Source organism: Delphinus delphis, chromosome 14 (genome assembly GCF_949987515.2).
Source record: "Delphinus delphis chromosome 14, mDelDel1.2, whole genome shotgun sequence".
In the NCBI taxonomy this organism is placed as follows: domain Eukaryota; kingdom Metazoa; phylum Chordata; class Mammalia; order Artiodactyla; family Delphinidae; genus Delphinus; species Delphinus delphis.
The window spans coordinates 20,932,939-20,952,793 of record NC_082696.1 but is presented as its reverse complement, the minus strand read 5'-3'; the positions used below and the strand labels follow the sequence as shown (position 1 = coordinate 20,952,793).

The 19,855-nt window shown below is 40.5% G+C and overlaps 1 protein-coding gene across 1 annotated transcript in view; it reads left to right on the top strand.

Annotated features, from left to right (window-relative positions):
* Positions 1–19,855, top strand: part of PHACTR2 (phosphatase and actin regulator 2) — a 130,870-nt gene that overhangs the window by 53,720 nt on the left and 57,295 nt on the right. Inside the window, exon 3 of the mRNA XM_060029862.1 lies at positions 19,201–19,281. Within this exon, the coding sequence (XP_059885845.1) occupies positions 19,201–19,281 (81 nt within the window). The remainder of the gene's footprint in view (positions 1–19,200; positions 19,282–19,855) is intronic.

Here is a 19,855-nt window from a genome sequence, read left to right as displayed (position 1 = left end):
AGCAGTGGTCTGGGCTTGCAATGTCAAACCATAGCCCTTTCAGAAAACACAAATAGGATTTTGATTTTTCCAAAACTTCTCCCTGCCTTGCCTCTCTTTTGGACTGTGGTCTTGGGTCAATAAGCCTATAGTCAGCAGGAAGATATTCTTATTCTTCCTGACAACTACGCTGGTGGACTCCCGAGATTTTCTTAGAAGTGGCTGTGGTTGGCTTATGTGAGAGGCAGACATACAAAGGAACCACCAGCTAGTTCATACTCTGTCACTGCATTTGTGATCAGGACTTCATCAAAAGAGGTCATTTTCATGGTCATTCACCACTCTTGTGTTTTTTCTGTTTGTTTATTGTATGTGCGTGTGTGTATGTGTATGTATGTGTGTACAGTTCTATGAATTTTAATACATGTATAGTTTTGAGTAACTGCCACCATAATCAGCATATATCACAGTTCCATCACTCCCAAAATCTCGCTTGGGCTGTCCTTTTATGGTCCTGCCCTACCTCCTCTCCACCCACCCCCTGAACTCCTAACCTCTGGCAGCACCTGCTCTGTTTTTCTTCACCATCATTTTGTTGTTTCAAGTATGTCATTAAACTTGCAATCATTCAGCATGAAATCTTTTGAGACTGGCTCCTTTCACTTAGCTTAGCACCTCTGAGGTTCATCCAGGTTGTTACATATATCAGTTATTCCTTGTGATTGTTAGGTAGTATTCTTTGGTATGACTGTACCATAGTTTATTTATTTGTCCACCTGTTGAAGAACATCTGGATTTTTTCCACTTTGAGGTAATTATGAGTAGAGCTGCTGTTGACATTCATGTAAAGGTTTTCGTGTGAACAAAAGTTTTCATTTCTCTAGGGAAAATATGTAGGAGTAGATTTTTGGGTCATATGTTAAATGCATTTTTAACTTTATAAGCAATTACCAAACTATTTTCCAGAGTTGTGCATTCCTCCCAGCAGTGTCAGAAAGTTCCAGTTGTTCCACATCCTTGTCAGCACTTAGTATTATCATTATCAATTTTTTATTGTGATGAAAACATATCATAAATTTTACAGTCTTAACCATTTTTTATTTATTTATTTTTTTTGCGGTACACGGGCCTCTCACTGTTGTCACCTCTCCCGTTGCGGAGCACAGGCTCAGCGGCCATGGCTCACGGGCCCAGCTGCTCTGCGGCATGTGGGATCTTCCTGGACCGGGGCACGAACCCGTGTCCCCTGCATCGGCAGGTGGACTCTCAACCACTGCGCCACCAGGGAAGCCCAATCTTAACCATTTTTTGGAATGTGTATCGTTCAGTAGTAAAATATATTTACATTGTTATAAAACAAATCTCCAGAACTTTTCGTTTTATAGAACTGTAATTCTATACCTATTAAACAATCCCCCTTTACCCCCTCTCCCCAGTGCCTGGTGATCACCATTCTACTTTCTGTATCTATGAATTTGACTACATTAGATACTTCATATAAGTGGAACCATACGGAAGTTGTCTTTTTATGACTTTTATTTCATTTAGCATAATATCCTCAAAGTTTATTCATGCTAAAGCATGTGACAGCATTTCCCTCTTTTTTAAGACTGCGTCGTATTTCATTGCATACATACCACATTTTGTTTATCCATTCATCAGTCAGTGGACACTTGGGTTGCTTCCACCTCTTGGCTCTTGTGAGTGGTGCTACTGTGAACATGGATGTGCTGTCATTATTTTTTATTTTAGCCATTCTAGAAGATATGTAGTAGAATTTTGTCATGGTTTTAATTTGTATTTCCCTAATGGCTAATTATGATCAATTTCTTTTCATGTGCTTATCTGCTGTCCATATATCCTCTTTGGTAAAGTTTCTGTTTAAGTATTTTGCCTGTTTTGTAATTGGGTTGATTGTTTTCTTATTGTTGCATTTTGAGGGTTCTTTATATATTCTGGATACAAGTTCTTTGTCAGATATGTGATTTGAAATATTTTCTCCCCGTCTGTAGGTGGTGTCTTTGCCTAACCCCAGGCCACAAAAATTTTCTCCTATAATTTCTTCTAAAAGTTTTATAGTTTAGTGTGTTACATTTAGATCTATGATTAGTTTTCTGGGGGTTTTTTTGGCCCTGCCACGTGGCTTGTGGGATCTTAGTTCTCCCACCAGAGATTGAACCCAGGTCCTCAGCCGTGAAAGCAGAGAGTCCTACCCACTGGACAGCTAGGGAATTCCCCTGATCAGTTATATGTTATTTTTTATGTAAGGTATAAGGTTTAGGTCAAAGTTCATTTCTTGCATATAAGTATCTAGTTTTTTCAATACCATTTTTTGAAAAGACCATCCTTTCTCCATTAAATTGCCTTTTCATCATTAAAAAACCAATAAGCATATTTTCTTCCCTATACTCTTCTTTGGTAAGGGTGTGTTCAAGTCTTCTGGACAATGTTTATTGAGTTGTTTCCTTAATGTTGAGTTTTGAGAGTACTTTATATGGTCCAGATATGTATGCTGCCTCTGTTAGATATGTTATTAAAGATATTTTCTGCCAGACTGTAGCTTGCCTTTCCATTCCGTAACAGTGTCATTTATAGAGCAAAAGTCATCCTGTTGATGAGGTACAGTTTATCACTTCTTTCTTTTAGGATCATGCTTTTGGTATCATGTATAAGAACTTTTATTACAAATAAAGCTGTTGTGAACATTCATGTGCAGGAAAAAACAAAAACTTTCAAGAGCATTTGTTGAAAAAGCTATTCTTTCTCCATTGAACTGCCTTTACAGCTTTGTCAAAAATTAATTGGCCACATAGTCTTTATCAAAAATTAAGACCTACATTTGTGTGGGTCTATTTCTGGACTACTTGTGCTCTTAATCTATGTATCTATTCCTTCACCAATGTCATGCTGTCTTGATGACTGTAGCTTTATAGGCCTGAAAGTTAGGTACTGTGATTTCTCCAACTTTATTCTTCATTTTCAAAATTGTTTTAACTAATCTAGTTTCTTTGCTTTTTCAGATAAATTTCACAATCAGCTTGTTTATATTCTCAAAATTTCCTACTGAAATTTTTATTGGAATTACATTAAATCTATATTGCAGTTTAGGTAGAACTGATATCTTTACTATGTTGAATCTTCTAATCTATGAACTGATATGTCTCTCCATTTAGTTAGCTCATCTGTTTCTTTCAGTTGTGCTTAGAAGTTTTTAGAAAACAGTATTAAGTTTATTCCTAAGTATTTCTTTCCTGTTCTTTTTTAAAAAAACTACTGTAAATGACATATATTAAAAAAATTTTTTTCCAATTGTTCATTGCTAGTTTATAGAAATACAATTGTATCCTGCTACCTTGTTAAACTTACTTATTGAGTGTAGTAAAATTCCTTATGATTTTTTAATGTAGATAATTATATCATCTGTAAATAGGGATGGTTTCATTTTTCCTTTCCAATATCTCTGCCTTTCATTTCATTTCTCACCCTTTTGCACTAGCTAGGGCTTCCAGTATGATAGTAAATAGGAGTGGTGAACGGGGAGAAAAAAAGATTTAAAAAAAAAAAAGATTTTAAACTGCAAATTTATTTCTTTAACAGCTATAGGACTATTCAGGTTACCTCTTTTATCTTGGGTGAGTTTTGATAGGACCTCTGGTGCTTTGAAATGGAAAACAAAGCGAGGCTCTTCAAATTTCTTTATGGTTAACCAACTACCTCCTCTCCTTTATTGAAATCCATGTTCACATTCTAACTTCTCAGTGAGATCCACCTTGATCTTCCTATATTGAATCTTTCTATCCCCCAGCACTCTTTTTTTGTTTTGTTTTGTTTTTGCTTTTTTTTTTTTGTTTTTTTGCGGTACGCAGGCCTCCCACCGTTGTGGCGTCTCCCGTTGCGGAGCACAGGGTCCGGACGCGCAGGCTCAGCGGCCATGGCTCACAGGCCCGGCCGCTCCGCGGCATGTGGGATCCTCCCGGACCGGGGTATGAACCCGTGTCCCCTGCATCGGCAGGCGGACTCTCAACCACTGCGCCACCAGGGAAGCCCCGGCACTCTTTTTTTAACAGCTTTGTTAAGATACAACTCATATACCATGCAATTCACCCATTTAATGCAGTGGTTTTAAGTAGTAAAGGTTATCCCTTAAGTAATAGTCACAGCTATGCAACCATCACCACAATCAACTTTAAACACTGTCATCATCCTAAAAAGAAACCCCATTCCATTAGGAGTCACTCCGCATTTTCCTCCCAAACCCCCAGCTCTATTTTCTGTCTCTATAGGTTTGCCTATTCCTGATGTTCATGAAAATGGAATCATGTAATAAATATGTGGTCTTTGTGACTGGCTCCTTTCACTTAGCATAATGTTTTCAAGGTTCGTCCATGTTGTGACATGTATCAAGACTTAATTTCTTTTTATTATCAAATAGTATTCCATTGTATGAATAAACCACACTTTAGCTGTTCACCAGCTGATGAACATTTGAATTGTTTCTATTATTGGCTATTATGAATAATGCTGCTGTGAACGTTTGTGTATAAGTTTTTAAGTGGATGCATGTTTTCACTTCTCTTGGTTATATAACTAGACATGGAATTGCTGAGTCATATGATAATTCAATGTTTAACATTTTGAGGAACTGCCAAGACTGTTTTCCCAAGCAACTGCATCATTTTACATTCCCAGCAGCAGTGTATGAGGGTTCCAGTTTCTCCATACTCTGGGCAGTATTTGCTATTATCTATCTGTCTTATTGCCATCCTGGTGGGTGTAAAATAGGTCCCCTGGCACTCTTGGCACTCTTCTGCCGTACTCTTTTTGTTTTCCATAGCACATTTTATCTTCTAACATTTATTATTTCTACTGTTTGTTATCTGGCCCCATTTTCCACTAGATTATAAATTCCATGAAGATAGGGATTTTTGTCTTCTTTGCTGGTAAAATCCCAAGCAACTGGAATAGTGTATGGCTTATGCTAAGCATTCAGTAAGTGTTTGTTGAATGAATTAATTAATGAAAAGCTCTTTCATTAATTAATAAGATGGACCTTATCCTATCCCAGTATGGGACATTGGGAAGTAGATGTTTGTGATTTGGAAAATGCTAGAATTTTGGAGGGAAAAGGCTATAGCTGTTTTCAGTTCTGACTTCATGTTCATATCATTGAGAACTTAAGAGCCTTATGGAGTCTTGAAAAGCCAAAATAGACAAAATAAATATTTCACGAAATTTAATGGACACGTTGAGGGTCCATTTACTTACGTAACTGTAACTGTGTGCTCTGTATGGTACAAGCCTTTTAAAGGTCAGTGTGCGGGCATCACGGACACAAAATGGAGGTGGGGCAGGTGTTGTGTTTTAGTTCAACCACTTATGTACTTACGTATTTTATAACTGAAGCTAATCAGACCAAATGAGTGTTAGAAATTCTGTGAATAAGAGATAATATATAGTAATCTTACCATAATACTTTCTTGAAATCCTTTTATTCTGTTTTCCTAAAGATATATGATGGTATTAAAACAAATTTCCTCTATGCATTAAATGTGAAGGAGACTAAGTGTTCCTCTTCATTTTTTTTCTCCCAGTAGAATGGATCTTTTCTTAGTTCAGTCTTCTTACTCATAGGTGGATTGGAAGAATCATTATGGCCCCACCTTTTAACTTATGGAGCATTTATTATTCATTATAGGTCTGTTTTAGAGGTAAAACCCATTTATGGGAAAGAGCAATATACTGTGAGTGCTAACTTTTTGTATGTTTGTGGTAATTAAAATTAGTGGTTTCATAAATATGAAAACCTTCCATGATGGGTTTAAAATAGCCAGCTGCACAATGAATGACCAAACCATCTTGACCCACCTTCTATATGTAAATGCAAACCATAAAATCTTACTTCTAAATGGAGTTGAGGAGACTCCCTTGTTTCCTGTACATTCTAGAAAATGTGATAGTGTTTACTGAATCCAAGCTGAGCTCTAGGTTTAAATTTGCTGAGCCACAGAGCTGACTAGGATCTGAGGCCTCTAGCCTTTCCCAGGGGGAATTTAGGTTTTTATAGGACAAGTGAGCTCAGATAAGCAAGGCATTTTCACTGAGCATTCTATGAAAACATTCTCAAACGTGTCATGGATGCCATCCATGATACCTAATAATCAGATTTTGCTGATTTCTGATTATAAATGACATTTTAAAAAGAATCAAACCCACTAGAATGAAATGTAGAATTGTTAACTTATGCTTCTTTTTTTCTTTGCCACATTTACTTCCTAAGGGAAATGTGGAGGAAAGGAGCAATGATTCCATCGATTTTTTAATAAAAAAGGCTTCCATTGGGATGAGACATAGTAACTTTGTATTGTTTTAAAAGAGAATCTGATTGCTTATATGCCTTACTTGGGTGGATAAGTTCCTAATTTCATTTTCCTTGGGAGTGGTGCCACTTTTAAACTTTTAAAGGTACCACAGAACTTCTGGCCTGGGTCAGAGAACCCATGTCAGGAAAGTCCATCATTTTATTTCCTTTTCATATTATTTCCCTTTGTGGTTTTGTTTTGTTTTTTTTAATCTTATGATATGAATCCGGTCTTTATCACTAAGGGCTAAGTCCTGGAAAATGACTGTTTTTTGGCATATATATTTTCCTGATTCGTTTCCCACTTGGAATATAAATTATAGGTTAATTCGTATTTCTTTTGTTAAGTGAAAGGAGTTTGCTCATCTAGGCTTATAACATTTTTTTGTCCTGAGTTTTCTTCAGCTGCTTTCCCAAATCCAGACTCTTTCGGTTTTGAAATGGATACTCTTAAATTTTTCTTTATTTGAAAGTATAAGTGTTTACTTAGTACCTATTATAAGATACGGCATGAGAGACTATGTGAGAAATACAAGAGAATAAAAAGCATGGGTGGAGAGAAGATTGGATACTGGAAAGCAGTTAGTGAACACATAATACATCAATGTAGTTAAAATTCTTTGAAAATTCCTTCTGATCTGTTCTTCATCTTAGACATATGGCTGTCAGCCTTAATGTAGTCCAAAAGTATCTTACAATTTAATTTATTTTTAAAATTGTGGTAGAAAACACATAACATAAAATTTACCACCTTAACCATTTTTAAGTGTACAGTTCAGTAGTGTCAAGTATATTTACATTGTTGTGCAACAGATCTCCAGAACTTTTCATCTTGCAAAAATTAAACTCTACCCATTAAACAATAATTCCCCATTTCCTCTCCTCCTCAACCCCTATAATTTGTCTTTTAAAAAGACCTTAAGTGAATCATGTGCAAAACATTAGCGACATGAACTAAAAATCTTCTATTTAAATCTGATGTTAACATGTTGCTGGCATTATGTAGTCCTTGCTTGTTGTTTCTCAGTTCAGTGCTAAAGAGTTAAATTTAGTTACTACCCCATGAGGTATGAAAAATGTTCCCTTAGGAAATTCCCTGGCGGTCAAGTGGTTAGGTCTGCGCTTTCATTGCTGAGGACACGGGTTCAATCCCTGGTCAGGCAACTAAGATCCCTCAAGCTGCATAGCGTGGCCAAAAACAACAAAAAAAAGTTCCCTTTGAATAATTTGTATAATTTGCTACATGTGCAGCATATGAAAAGCATTTTTTTAAACAAAAGTAAATTAATTTTTATTTCTGTTTCTCATTTGAAGTTTTTTTTGTGATTAAACTTAAAATAGGAGCAAGGTATATAGATATTAATAATAATGATAACTAACTCTTGTTGAGTTTTTACTGTGTGCCAGATGCTATATTAAATGTTTGAAGTCTTCCCAGTTACTCTATGGGTAGGTTGCTATTATAATCCCCGTTTCACTAATGGATAAATTAAGGCACAGAAAAGTTAAAAAACTTGCCCTAGGCTCCAGGGCTTGTGAGTAGCATAGCCTGTATTTGAACCTCAGAAGCCTGGCTTGAGTCTTCATTCTTAACCCCTGTACTGTGCTGCCTTCTAGATCAATAAGCATATCAGGTAAAAATCTCAGTAGAATATTGTCAAAGGGATATAGATATGTATAAGGAGAAATGGAAAGTAGGGGAGAAAAATACCTAATATTGATGGGGTGCCTACTTTGTGTCGAACACTTTACAAGACGTTTTAATCGTTCTAATGTCCATCTAGGTCATGTTTTGCTACCTCTGTTTTCATATGCAGAAACTAAGGCATGAAGTTGAAGAGCTTGCCTGTGATCACCTGCAAGTTGCAAGCTCTGGATTTGAACTCAAGATGTGTTTTTTAAAGGGCTAGAATATATACTTCTATATTCTAGCTTTTTCCATGTTTAAGAAGAATTGAAATCACCTGATATCACCGTCATAATCAGAAATTTAGAAACAGAATGGAAAGGGAAAGTACTGAAGGGGAGCATTATATCAAAGTGTAAAGTTAGCACTGCTATCAAACTTTGAACATTATAGTTCCAGTTACAATGAAAAGGAACTTCTTCCCAAACACCAAACATTTTTTGGTATTTTGCCTTGGAAAATAAAAGTTTTAGTGAAGTTACTCTTGGTCCTCTCACTGCAGACTCAGGCAGGAAGCTAGGTTTAGTCTAGGCATGGACAAGTGTTGCCGGAGAAATAATGTTCTTTATAAATACTGTACATTCTGTTGTGTAGGCAAGATGGTAGGTAGAAGAGGGGAACGTTTAAAATGCTCAAGAGCACAAACTATTTAATCATCTGGAGAAACCTGGTCTGATTAGATACGTATATGGAAGTAGTGAACATGGACTTGGGGGGATGCCTACTGGGTCTTCTTACTTAGACTGGTGACTCACACCTATCAGTTAGAGATGGTAATATTTTAATACGTATTGTTCATAGGCTAACTAAATAAAATAGGTGCTAAACACCTGAAATTAATATAATGTTGTACATCAATTACACTTTAATTTAAAAAGAAAGCAGGCTGTTAAAGATTATAGTAACCCCCTTTAAAAAATTGACCTAAATTTCACATGCCTGTAATCCTGGACAATAGAATTTAATATTGAAAGGAAGGGGAATATCTTAATTTGAGATAGTTTAGTATTACTAAGGTCTCTTTCATATCCACTCTTGGCTTGTCAGCTGGCTGCCTGATGAGTGTTAAGACAAGATATTATCCCATTTCAATCAACATGGCTGAGTCCCTGAAATGGATACGATTGTCCTAGAGTAGATGGGGAAGGGTATCAAAGAAGTCCAGGCTCTCTAGAAGCTTCTTCTCTAATGGGTATTGTTTATGATCTTCTAGCTTAAAAAAAAACCTCTTTACCATTCAGAGCTGAGATTCACTTCTCTTGCCTATCAGTGGGAAGTTAGAAGCTAATTTCTCGAAGGATGATTATCATTGTCTTTATTTCAAACATCTGTGCCTTTTGTGGTCTTCACCCTGTTTTGGGTTTACTGTCTTTGAATGTGAAGAGACAAGCCATGGAAGCACACAGACTTTCCATCAAACAGGATGAACCCCCAGGGCACCTGTCTAGTGCCTTTGTGCCTCTCATGAGCTTAGGTGAGTCAGCCTGGAAGGAGGAAGGACAAGCGGTGTTTCACGTAGCTCACAATTCCTGGCCTCTAATTACTCTCCTGAGATCACTTGTACTTCCTGGCCCATCTGGGATCGGGGACTTCATTGTTCTAATCCTGAACCTTTATCCCCTGGCAATAAAACCCATGAGTCCCTTTGGATGGATTTGCCATGGCTGTTCCCAGCTTGTCCTCTCTGGGAACAGAAGTGACTTCAGCTGCTGCTCTGCTGTTTGCACAAGGCAAAGGCGATCGATCACCTCTTCTCTCCTCCCATCTCAACTTTTTCTGTCACCTGAAATTTTAGAAGTATTACATACACTGTTCAATGAAAAAGTATGATGCTGAACAGTTTTTTTAATCGATTTCTTTTTGTTTTTAATAAATTTATTTATTTTTGGCTGCATTGGGTCTTCGTTGCAGCACACAGGTTTCTCTATTTGCGAGGACCCGGGACTGCTCTTCGTTGCGGTGCACGGGCTTCTCATTGCGGTGGCTTCTCTTGCTGTGGAGCACGGGCTCTAGGCACGTGGGCTTCAGTAGTTGTGGCACTCAGGCACAGTAGTTGTGGTTTGTGGGCTCTGGAGCACAGACTCAGTAGTTGTGGCACACGGGCTTAGTTGCTTCGTGGCATGAAGGATCTTCCCACACCGGGGCTCGAACCCGTGTCCCCTGAAGTGGCAGGTGGGTTCTTTTTTTTTTTTTTGAGGTACGCGGGCCTCTCACTGTTGTGGCCTCTCCCGTTGCAGAGCACAGGCGCCGGACGCGCAGGCTCAGCGGCCATGGCTCACGGGCCCAGCCGCTCCGCGGCATGTGGTGGGATCTTCCTGGACCAGGGCACGAACCCGTAATCCCTGCATCGGCAGGCGGACTCTCAACCACTGTGCCACAAGGGAAGCCCCTGAACAGTTTTAAAACATCCGACCTTTTATGTAAAAAAGGGAAAAATTAAAATGAGCATTTGAATATGCCTAAGGAAGTCTGGGAGGATACATAAGGCACTAATAAAAATGGTTATTTGCTTGTGGAGTAAGGGTGAGTTTCAATTTGAATAGGTGGGGTACAGGGTAAGAGCCAGTGGGGGACAGAGAGAAAGTGAGATTTTCTACTGTATTCTTTTATAATTTGAAATATGAGAATGTACTACCATCTAAAAATTGCCCAACAAAAATTAACTTTAAAAAGGTTTTCTGGGCTTCCCTGGTGGCGCAGTGGTTGAGAGTCCGCCTGCCGATGCAGGGGACACGGGTTCGTGCCCCAGTCCGGGAAGATCCCACATGCCGAGGAGCGGCTGGGCCCATGAGCCATGGCCGCTGAGCCTGCGCGTCCGGAGCCTGTGCTCCGCAACGGGAGAGGCCACAACAGTGAGAGGCCCGCGTACTGCAAAAAAAAAAAAAAAAGCTATCTAAGCACCAGATAAACAGATGATTACTGTCAGGTTTTTGGAGGAAGTTGTGTCACTGATTTCCCAAGAGGAGGAAGGGATTGTAGACATCTTCCTCTTTTTTAAGGCTATGAGGGGTAAAAAGAGGGTCTGTGTAGTTCTTCTTTCATATTTCTGCCTTGAAAACCTAGAGACTCTTTGGGCTCTGCTGTAAGAAAATTTAGTGTTAAAAAGCATCTACTTAACATCTTTTTTGATGAGTCAGAGCTTTTCACTGCTGATGAATAGCAACAGGGAATTTATTGGTTCACATAACTGAGAAGCCCAGGGGCACACAACCTTCAGGCATGGTTTGATCCAGGTCCTTAGAAGCTAAGATTAGAAATCTGCCTCCTTTTTGAGCCTGTATTCCTCTGTACTGGCTTTTTTTTTTTTAATTTAGGCTCTCCTTTTACGGAGGCAAAGTGACTGATTACTAGCCGCCCTAGGCTCCTCTTCAGCTAGTTTTACAGATCCAGAAGAAAGAAAACGCCTACTTTTCCTGCTGTTACCAAAATTCTTGGGCCTGGGTCTCATTGGTACAACTCAGACACAGCCCCTCTCTGATCCAGTCACCAACGCCAGGAAGGTACTGGGCTTTGACTGGATAAGCCTGGGAGCCCTGGAGCCCAGGGTTGGGGTTAGCCTCACACAGGTAACATGGACTCAGAGAGGCGGAGGATGGTTCCTCAAAGGCTAAATATCATGAGGGCTGTTTCTAAGATAAATAGAAAAGGTAGAAAAGGGTACTAGACATGCCTCCCCTACCTCCCTGCAAAAACAAAACAAAACTGCACAGTATCTACTCTGCAGTGTATCATTTCTAGCATCATGGAGATGAAATGATACACAAGACATACCTCATAGAGCTTAGACTAGAGTCATGTGAATGTGCAACTATGTATCCATGTAGCAATAAAAAAATAGTAAGTGCTATAACAGCAATAATAGTAATAGCTAACATTTATTCAGTGCTTTCTAGATTCTAGGCTAGTCTAACATTTATTTGTTTTAACTCATTTAATCTCCAGAAGAACCAGAAAGTAGCAGCTGTTATTTCATTTTGTAAATGAGAAAGTAGAGGCACAGAGAGGTTATTTAAAAGTGCTCTAGGGACTTCCCTGGTGGCGCAGTGGTTAGGAATGTGCCTGCCAATGCAGGGGACACGGGTTCAAGCCCTGGTCCAGGAAGATCCCACATGGCGTGGAGCAACTAAGCCCGTGCGCCACAACTACTGAGCCTGTGCTCTAGAGCCTGTGAGCCACAATTAGTGAGCCTGCGTGCCACAACTACTGAAGCCCATGCACCTAGAGCCCATGCTTTGCAACAAGAGAAACCACCACAATGAGAAGACTGTGCACCGCAACAGAGAGTAGCCCCTGCTCGCCGCAACCAGAGAAAGCCCGCGCATAGCAGTGAAAACCCAATGCAGCCAAAAATAAATAAATTATTTTCAAAAAAGTGCTCTAGGGACTTCCCTGGTGGTCCAGTGGCTAAGACTCTGCACTCCCAATGCAGGGGGCCCAGGTTCAATCCCTGATCAGGGAGCTAGATCCCACATGCCGCAACTAAGAGTTCACGTGCTGCAACTGAATGATCCCACATGCTGCAACTAAAGATCCCACACACCACAATGAAGATCCTGTGTGCCACAACAAACATCCGGCGCAGCCAAATAAACAAATAAAATTTAAAAATAAAAGTGCTCTAGTTAGAAAATAAACATGGTTACCATAGGGGAAGCGGGGGGACAAATTAGGGGATTAACAGATGTACACTACTATATGTAAAACAGATAAACAACAAGACTTACTGTATAGCACAGGGAACAGTATTCAATATTTCGTAATACCTATAATGGAAAAGAATCTGGAAAAGAATATATATATCTGAATCACTTTGCTGTATACCCAAAACTAACACAACATTGTAAATCAACTATACTTCAGTTAAAAAAAAAAAAAAAGAAAAAGTGCTTTAGGAGCATAGAGAGTTATTATGGATTCTACCAGCCTGAATAGTGAGATCGCCATGCAGGGGGCGCTGTTTGAAGAGGACTTAAAATTCTAGCAGGATTTCACTGTAGAGGGAGAGGGAAACAGCTTGATTCTAGCAGCAAGAAACAAAGGAATGTAGCAGAGGAAGTGCAGGAAGTGTTTAGGAAATGGCAAGAAGTAAAGGTTGACTTTAACATTGGGCTTTTGCAAAAGTGAGGTGAAAAAAGAAGTGAGGGGAAGAATGGTTCTTTGGGACCAGTTGTAAAGGTTGGCTGCTGCTGTGAGGAGTTGGACTTGTTCAGGAGTCTGTAGGATTTGTGAGTAGGGGGAGTGGCGTGGATAAACAAGAAAATGGCCAGACCCCTGAGTGTTTTGAGATGGAGCTGTTGGCTTTATTTCTCTGCCTTACATTCTTGAGATGTTTTGGAAGGTTTTTGCAAATGTCCTGTTGGGTGGCATTTTGGTGATTGTAGTTCTTTAAATGATTTAGCTAAGCCCTAGTGAAGGGTCTTTTAAAAAGGAGACCATTTCTTGACATTCTGTTTTCTGTAATGACTACTGAGGGAGAGGTAAAGCAAAGCCAGGCTCTTATAGAACACTTTCCACGCAAGACAAGCAGGTCTCTGTTTCTGTCTCTGTTTCACAGTAAGGCCATTCAGGACTCAGAACCAAGGAGATAACATGGTCCGCTTATTTAATGGTCTCCTATTTGCTCTTCTATTTTGTTCCGACATTAAACGGTGTTAGAATTGAGAATTAGGGCTCTCTTTCCCTGCCAAAAGAAAACACAAGTGGCTTGTGGACTGCAAGATTTACTCTCACAGATACTTCCAGAGTAATATAAAATCTTGGCCATGCATCCACAGAAAGGAGCTGGCGGCATGTGCCCCAGCCTCCTCTCCTGAATGCAGGCTCCGTGCCCAGAAGGACATCATAAATCACTTATAATTTATGATGAGTCCAATCGTGTGCTACACCCTGCTAGTTGGCTGGTGTCTGTCCTCTACACACTGTGACCTCCCTTCTTCAGAGCATACAGGGACTTTTTCAGATGAGCCATAGGACAGAGCTGAGGATTTTCCCTTGGGCTGGCCCAGCCAAGCAGTCAAGTTGGGAGAAGACTGAAGACTCTTGTTCTTACGGTTTTGCCACAGGTCTCGCTTGCTCTCTCCTACCCTGGAGGTGGGGAAGGGGCAGAAAATAAGACCATGGTTAGCCTATTTTCTTTTGTTTAGCCTATTTCTTTTAATCCATTGTTTTCAACAAATACACTTTTTTTTTTTCTGAGTGCCAACAACCTGCAAAGAAAGCACTGTTGGGGATACAGCAGTCAATGAAACAGAGTTTTGGTTCTCATGGAGACTACACTTACACAAAGTTAGTAGATCCCATGTCGGAGGTCAGGACACAGTTTGCAGGTTAAGAAGGATAAAGATCGGAAAAGGAGCAAGCTATTCTCCATCAGGTATACAGGGAAGGGACTTCTAATAAGGTGACCTTTGAGCAAAGACTTGAAGGAAGTGAGGGAATGAGCAGGAAGTGATGGAATGAGCCCTGTGGGGGTCTGAAAAATCACATCCCAGTAAGGCCAGAGGCCACCAGGCAGGAGTTTGCCTCAGGTGAGAAGCAGCAGGGGCTGGAGGGGCTGGAGCGGAGAGAGCCAGGAGGGAGTGGTTAGGAGTCGATCAGGTTGGGGGAGGGCCATCCTGGAGTAGGGGGTGGGGCATCTTAGGGACCATGGCAAGGAGTTGAGATGTTATTCAGTGTGAGATGGACAGCCATTGGAAGTTTTTGGAAGAGTGGTCCTTTTCAAATACTTGAAAAACCAGAGTATAGGTATGAAGTCGGGAAAATGGAACACAGTGCTTCCTTCACTTGGAGAGAACATGAACTGTTGTAATCAGGATTGAACTGTCAGAACTTTAATTCACCCAAAGTGGGGAGTAAAACAGAAATCATGGTTCTGCACAAAGAAATACTGGCAAGGATGTAGAGAAAAGGGAACCCTCTTCCACTCTTGGTGGGAATGTAAATTGGTGCAGCCACTGTGAAAAAGAGTAGGGAGATTCCTCAAAAAACTAAAAATAGAACTACCATATAATCAGCAATTCCACTCCTGGGAATATATCCAAAGAAAACAAAAACACTAATTCGAAAAGATACATGCACCCCAATGTTCATAGTAGCATTACTTACAATAGCTAAGATATGGAAGCAACCGAAGTGTCCATCAGCAGATGAATGGATAAAGAAGATGTGGTATATATTTACAATGGAATATTCCTCAGCCATAAAAAGAAGGAAACACTGCCATTTGCAGCAATGTCGATGGACCTAGAGGTTATTATACTTAGTGAAATAAGTCAGACAGAGAAAGACAAGTACTGTATGTTATCACTTATATGTGGGATCTAAAAAATAAAACGAATGAACATAACAACACAGAAACAGATCACAGAAATAGAGAACAAACTAGTGGTTACCGGTGGGGAGAGGGAAGGGAGGAGGGGCAAGATAGGAGTAGAGGATTGAGATAGAAACTACTACACATAAAAGAAATAAGCAATAAGAATATATTGTACAGCACAGGGAAATATAGCCGGTTTTGTAATAGCTTTAAATGGAGTATAATCCATAAAAATATTGAATCACTATGTTGTACACTTGAAACTAATACAATAATGTAAATCAACTCTATAAAAAAAAGAAATCATGGTTTTGCTTGGCCTTGCGGTAAAAATCACACATGCTTTTTCAATTAGGATAAAACTGAGTAACCATGAGGCATTTACTCAACTGGCAACAATACTTTTCATGGAGAAGCCCAACTATTACATTCAGTGATCTGTGTCCTGCTAAGTCTCTTCCCCAGCAGGATTCTGGGTATGCTACAGCTGTGAGTGAGAACCGCGCCCCCCCGCCCCAGCATTACTGCTGTTGTTGAGCAGATGAGTGTGAGCTTCAGAGTCGAAGAGCAGCTGGTGGATACTTGGGATCAGATTCTAGGAGGCTTCCATGACCCACTTTGCTCTCAGTGGACCCAGAGTCACTCTTGCTGTTTTCCACTCACAGACGACTGGCTCGAGTCTAGAGCTGTGGGGAGCGTGGGCTTGACGAATGGGCTGAAGTTACAGGGCGGGAGTGCGATTTTGGCTCCTGGTGAGGTATTCCTTCCTAAAAGTGAGGGCAATGGAGAACTGGAGGGGGGCTGTGCCACAAAGGGACCCTCCTGCCTCCGAATGTCTTCAGGCAGGTGAGCACATCTCAGGAATGTTCCTGAAAGGGCTCCTGCTTTGTGTGGTATGTTGGACTAGAATGACCTCGTGGATTCATTCCAATGCAAGACACTTCTGAGCCCATGAAAAAGTGTCCAGTGAATGTGTTCTGCAAACACACAGACACTCTGTAAACATGAGGCACATATTTTAAAAGATGAAGAGTGAGATACTTGTTCTGGGAGTACGGTGGTTGGAACTTGGTGCCTTGACAAAATACCTTCCGTGCTTAGTTGCCTGTAGTTTGTTCTCCTTGGCCCAGGACACAGATATCTGCATTATGTGTTAAAAATGCCCTCAGCCAAAGACCAAACAAATAGCCAAAGGCATTTTCCTATCAGGGCCCCTTTATAGGAGGTAGAGCAAGAGAACAAAGCAGTGGAGTTTGATTCTTGGCAGGAAGCCAAGCTGCCGAGGTCTAGCTCCAGTATTTACATGGAAGAAAGAGGAGGGATTTTTAGCTGAGATTAAGTTAGAATTAAAGCAACAGAAAACTTAACACTAAACTAAAGCATCCTCTGGGATCCATAACGGAAAGGCAGAAACAAGGGGATATTTTCGGGCTCTCTGATGATTTTTTTTTTTTTTAAGTTCAAATATGAAAGCTTTTAAAAGGTGCCCAAAGCAGAGATTACAGAGTGGCCTTGATTAGTGATCCAGGATCACCCACTATTTGAGCTGGACCACCTGTCCTTTAGCGGCCATTGAATCTCATCCCTCGATTTACAGATAATGGGTCAGGGGCCTTGGAACTTGAAGAGTTCCCAGCATCACACAACTGGCCGTGGAAGCTCTGGAGCTAGCATCCAAGACTTCTGACAACTATTTTGTGTTTTGGGCCACTTTACCGGAGGAGCAAACAATTAGAAGCTCTGTTTCCTAAGAGCCAGGGGCAGACGGCCACAATGACTGTGTTCTGAATAGGCAGTGCCTTCCGTTTCCCAGGATGTGGGCTCGTCCTGTGCCCAGTGGTGCCTGCAGCCTCAAGCTTAGTGCAGCACAGCTGGGGGTCTCTGGGCCCAGCCCCAGGAGTAGGGGCTGAGATCCCGCTGTGAGAGGTCTCAGAGGCCTGCTCCCGCTGGAGGCCCAGTCAGGTGTGAATGGGTCCTACTGAACCCCTCACACAATCTCCGCAGTGCCCCGGTGGCGTTGTGGGTGCTCTTGTTTGGCTTCCTGTGCTGACCGGGGTTCTCTCCTCTTTGACAAAGCTGAACACGTTGGAGCTGCCTTTAAGCAACAGTACTCTTTTTACATAAAAGAGCTCCCATAAAAGAACAGCTCCTGCTGGCCCCCCATACCCAGGTAACTTTGTCTGTTGAAATCGCCAACATTTCAGTGAGCTGTTGTCACTTGCGTCTGCAAGGGGTGGTGGAGAGTGGGGCTGGGTGAGTGACCTAAAGGGGCGTGGGGTTTCTGTGTGTGTCTCCAAGTGAACCAATGAGATGTTCAGTATCATTTTTTTGACCTTTCATTCACTTACTCATTTATTCATTTTCTTGTTTGTTTACATTCTGAGTCTAACCAAAAAAAAAAAGTTGGACAAAACTTAGAACAAAGAGTACACATATGCTATACATAAAATATAAATGAAGTCAGGTCACTTGCTAAGAAGGAGGAAACAGATTTCATCCATGAATTATATGAAATCTATGGTAAATATCAAGCTTTTCTCTGACTTTTCTGGCAACCAAGATACATAATTCCTAGTTATCGGAAAGGGGAAAAAATCCAATTTCTTTAAGAGACTAAGTGTTGCTATTCTGGGGCTCATGTCATCGCTTAATACACAGCTGCTGGTCTAAGGCACGTCCCTCCCTCCCCCACCCAGTGTCCTAGCATCAGGCCACCTGGAGCACCCCCCCAAAAAACACGTTCTCAGTATGTGTGAGGGTGTGGCTTGGGGCAATGGGGTTTCATTTAGGTCTTGAAATTATGTTGTCCAGGGTGACTTTAGGATTTGCAAATTATGAAGCCAAGGGTAGGAATATTAGTGGGGGGGGGGTCAGAATCTAGTCCCACTGTGCATACCCACTCTCCACCAATGTACCTTTCCTTTTCCCCAAAGAGCCCTAGGTAGATCTCTTCTCTGGCCCTGTTTTAGGTGTCAAGGTGCTTTCTTGAACAGGACATCCAGAGGGAATAGAGATTGGCAAACGCACTTTGAGGAATGTTGGCTCAAAGGATTAGAAGATGGTATGACCCTTGAAAGGGGGGAATGGAACTAGTGGTCATATAGACATGTAGGGTTTAGGAACTAATATTATAGACATACAAGGTGAATACTACTGAAGTCCCACCCTGAGCTCCTAAACTCCTAAACTCTGAAATTGTACCAGGAATTTACTTTCTTCCAGAAGAAGAGTCAGTGCTGAGTTTCCCATTCCTTTACATACTATGAAAACATGAATTAACTCCATCCTCCCAAGACTTGGGATTTGTCAGGGGATACACCAGAACACTCTAGAACTTGTGAGTATGGCAGGGAAAAGAATTACAGAAATGTTGGACTTTTGTAATAGATGATGTGAGAAAGAAAACACTAGAAAAGTAGTCCCTTCTGTCTGGGGTTCAGATGAGTTACCTGAGTGTCTACTGAAAGTTTATTTTCCATATAAGCGCATTCATACATTGCACATTCATCATTCACAGATGCCTGTGTTTTAGAATGCATCGTTACTAAAGAAAGGGGTATTTCCGAGTGAGAAGTAGCCTTGGTGCTCCATAGTTGATATGAGATAATGTGTCTGGATTCGTGGCCACATTCTGTTATTTGGAAGACGAGGCTCAGTGGCTGAGCTTCAGGTCTTGGGCTAGGGTTATTTGCCCTGTCCTAATTATGTGGATTCCAATCACGTGGTTTGCTAGGCAACCAGAAAAACTGGGGTTTGAGCCTCAAGTCAACAGAATGAATATGCTCGATTCTACTTGAAATGTTTTTCATAATTATTTTAAGCAATGACTTGATTCTTACTTGTGCTTATTCTTTTTAAAAGTATTAGAAAGGAAGATTTCTACAAGACAAAGTAGAGAGGAGCTGATAAGAAGGGGAGTTCTTAAGGAATTGCCTGATCAAGGTGAGGAAATTAATCATACATTTAAAATAATTTGATCCTTCCTTCTTTGGTCTTTCTTTCATTTTCTTTTGAAATTTAAGATGATCATGGTCTTTGGGAAATAAAGTACCACACTCTGAGAATCTTGCTTTAATTCAGAATGCCTTTGTGGGCTGCAGAGAATCTAAGGTTTTCTAGAGAAGAAATACAATGACCTTTTTGGTGAGTCCTTCACCATATGTCACCCTAAACCTAAAGCTTTACAAAGCTACTCTGTGGCAGGAGATACAGATAAGATACAAATGCTTACATGATTCATTCTCTATTCTTGAGCTTCAATCTGTCTATACAAGTAAACTCAATTGTTTAAGTAAATGCAAAGTTTTAGCTTGGCTCATGCCTTTTGGTTTCTTAAGTCTACCAGGAAAAGAGAAGAGAGAGAAAAGAGATGGTAAACAGACCTCTCGTCCTTTATGCTCTGTAATACGCTCAAATGTACGGTCAGTAAGGATTAATGGGCAAATTAAATTAATCTGCTTTATGTGTTCTCTCAAGTAATTTTCCCAGCATTGTTCTCTTTTCATTTCTTTGACTC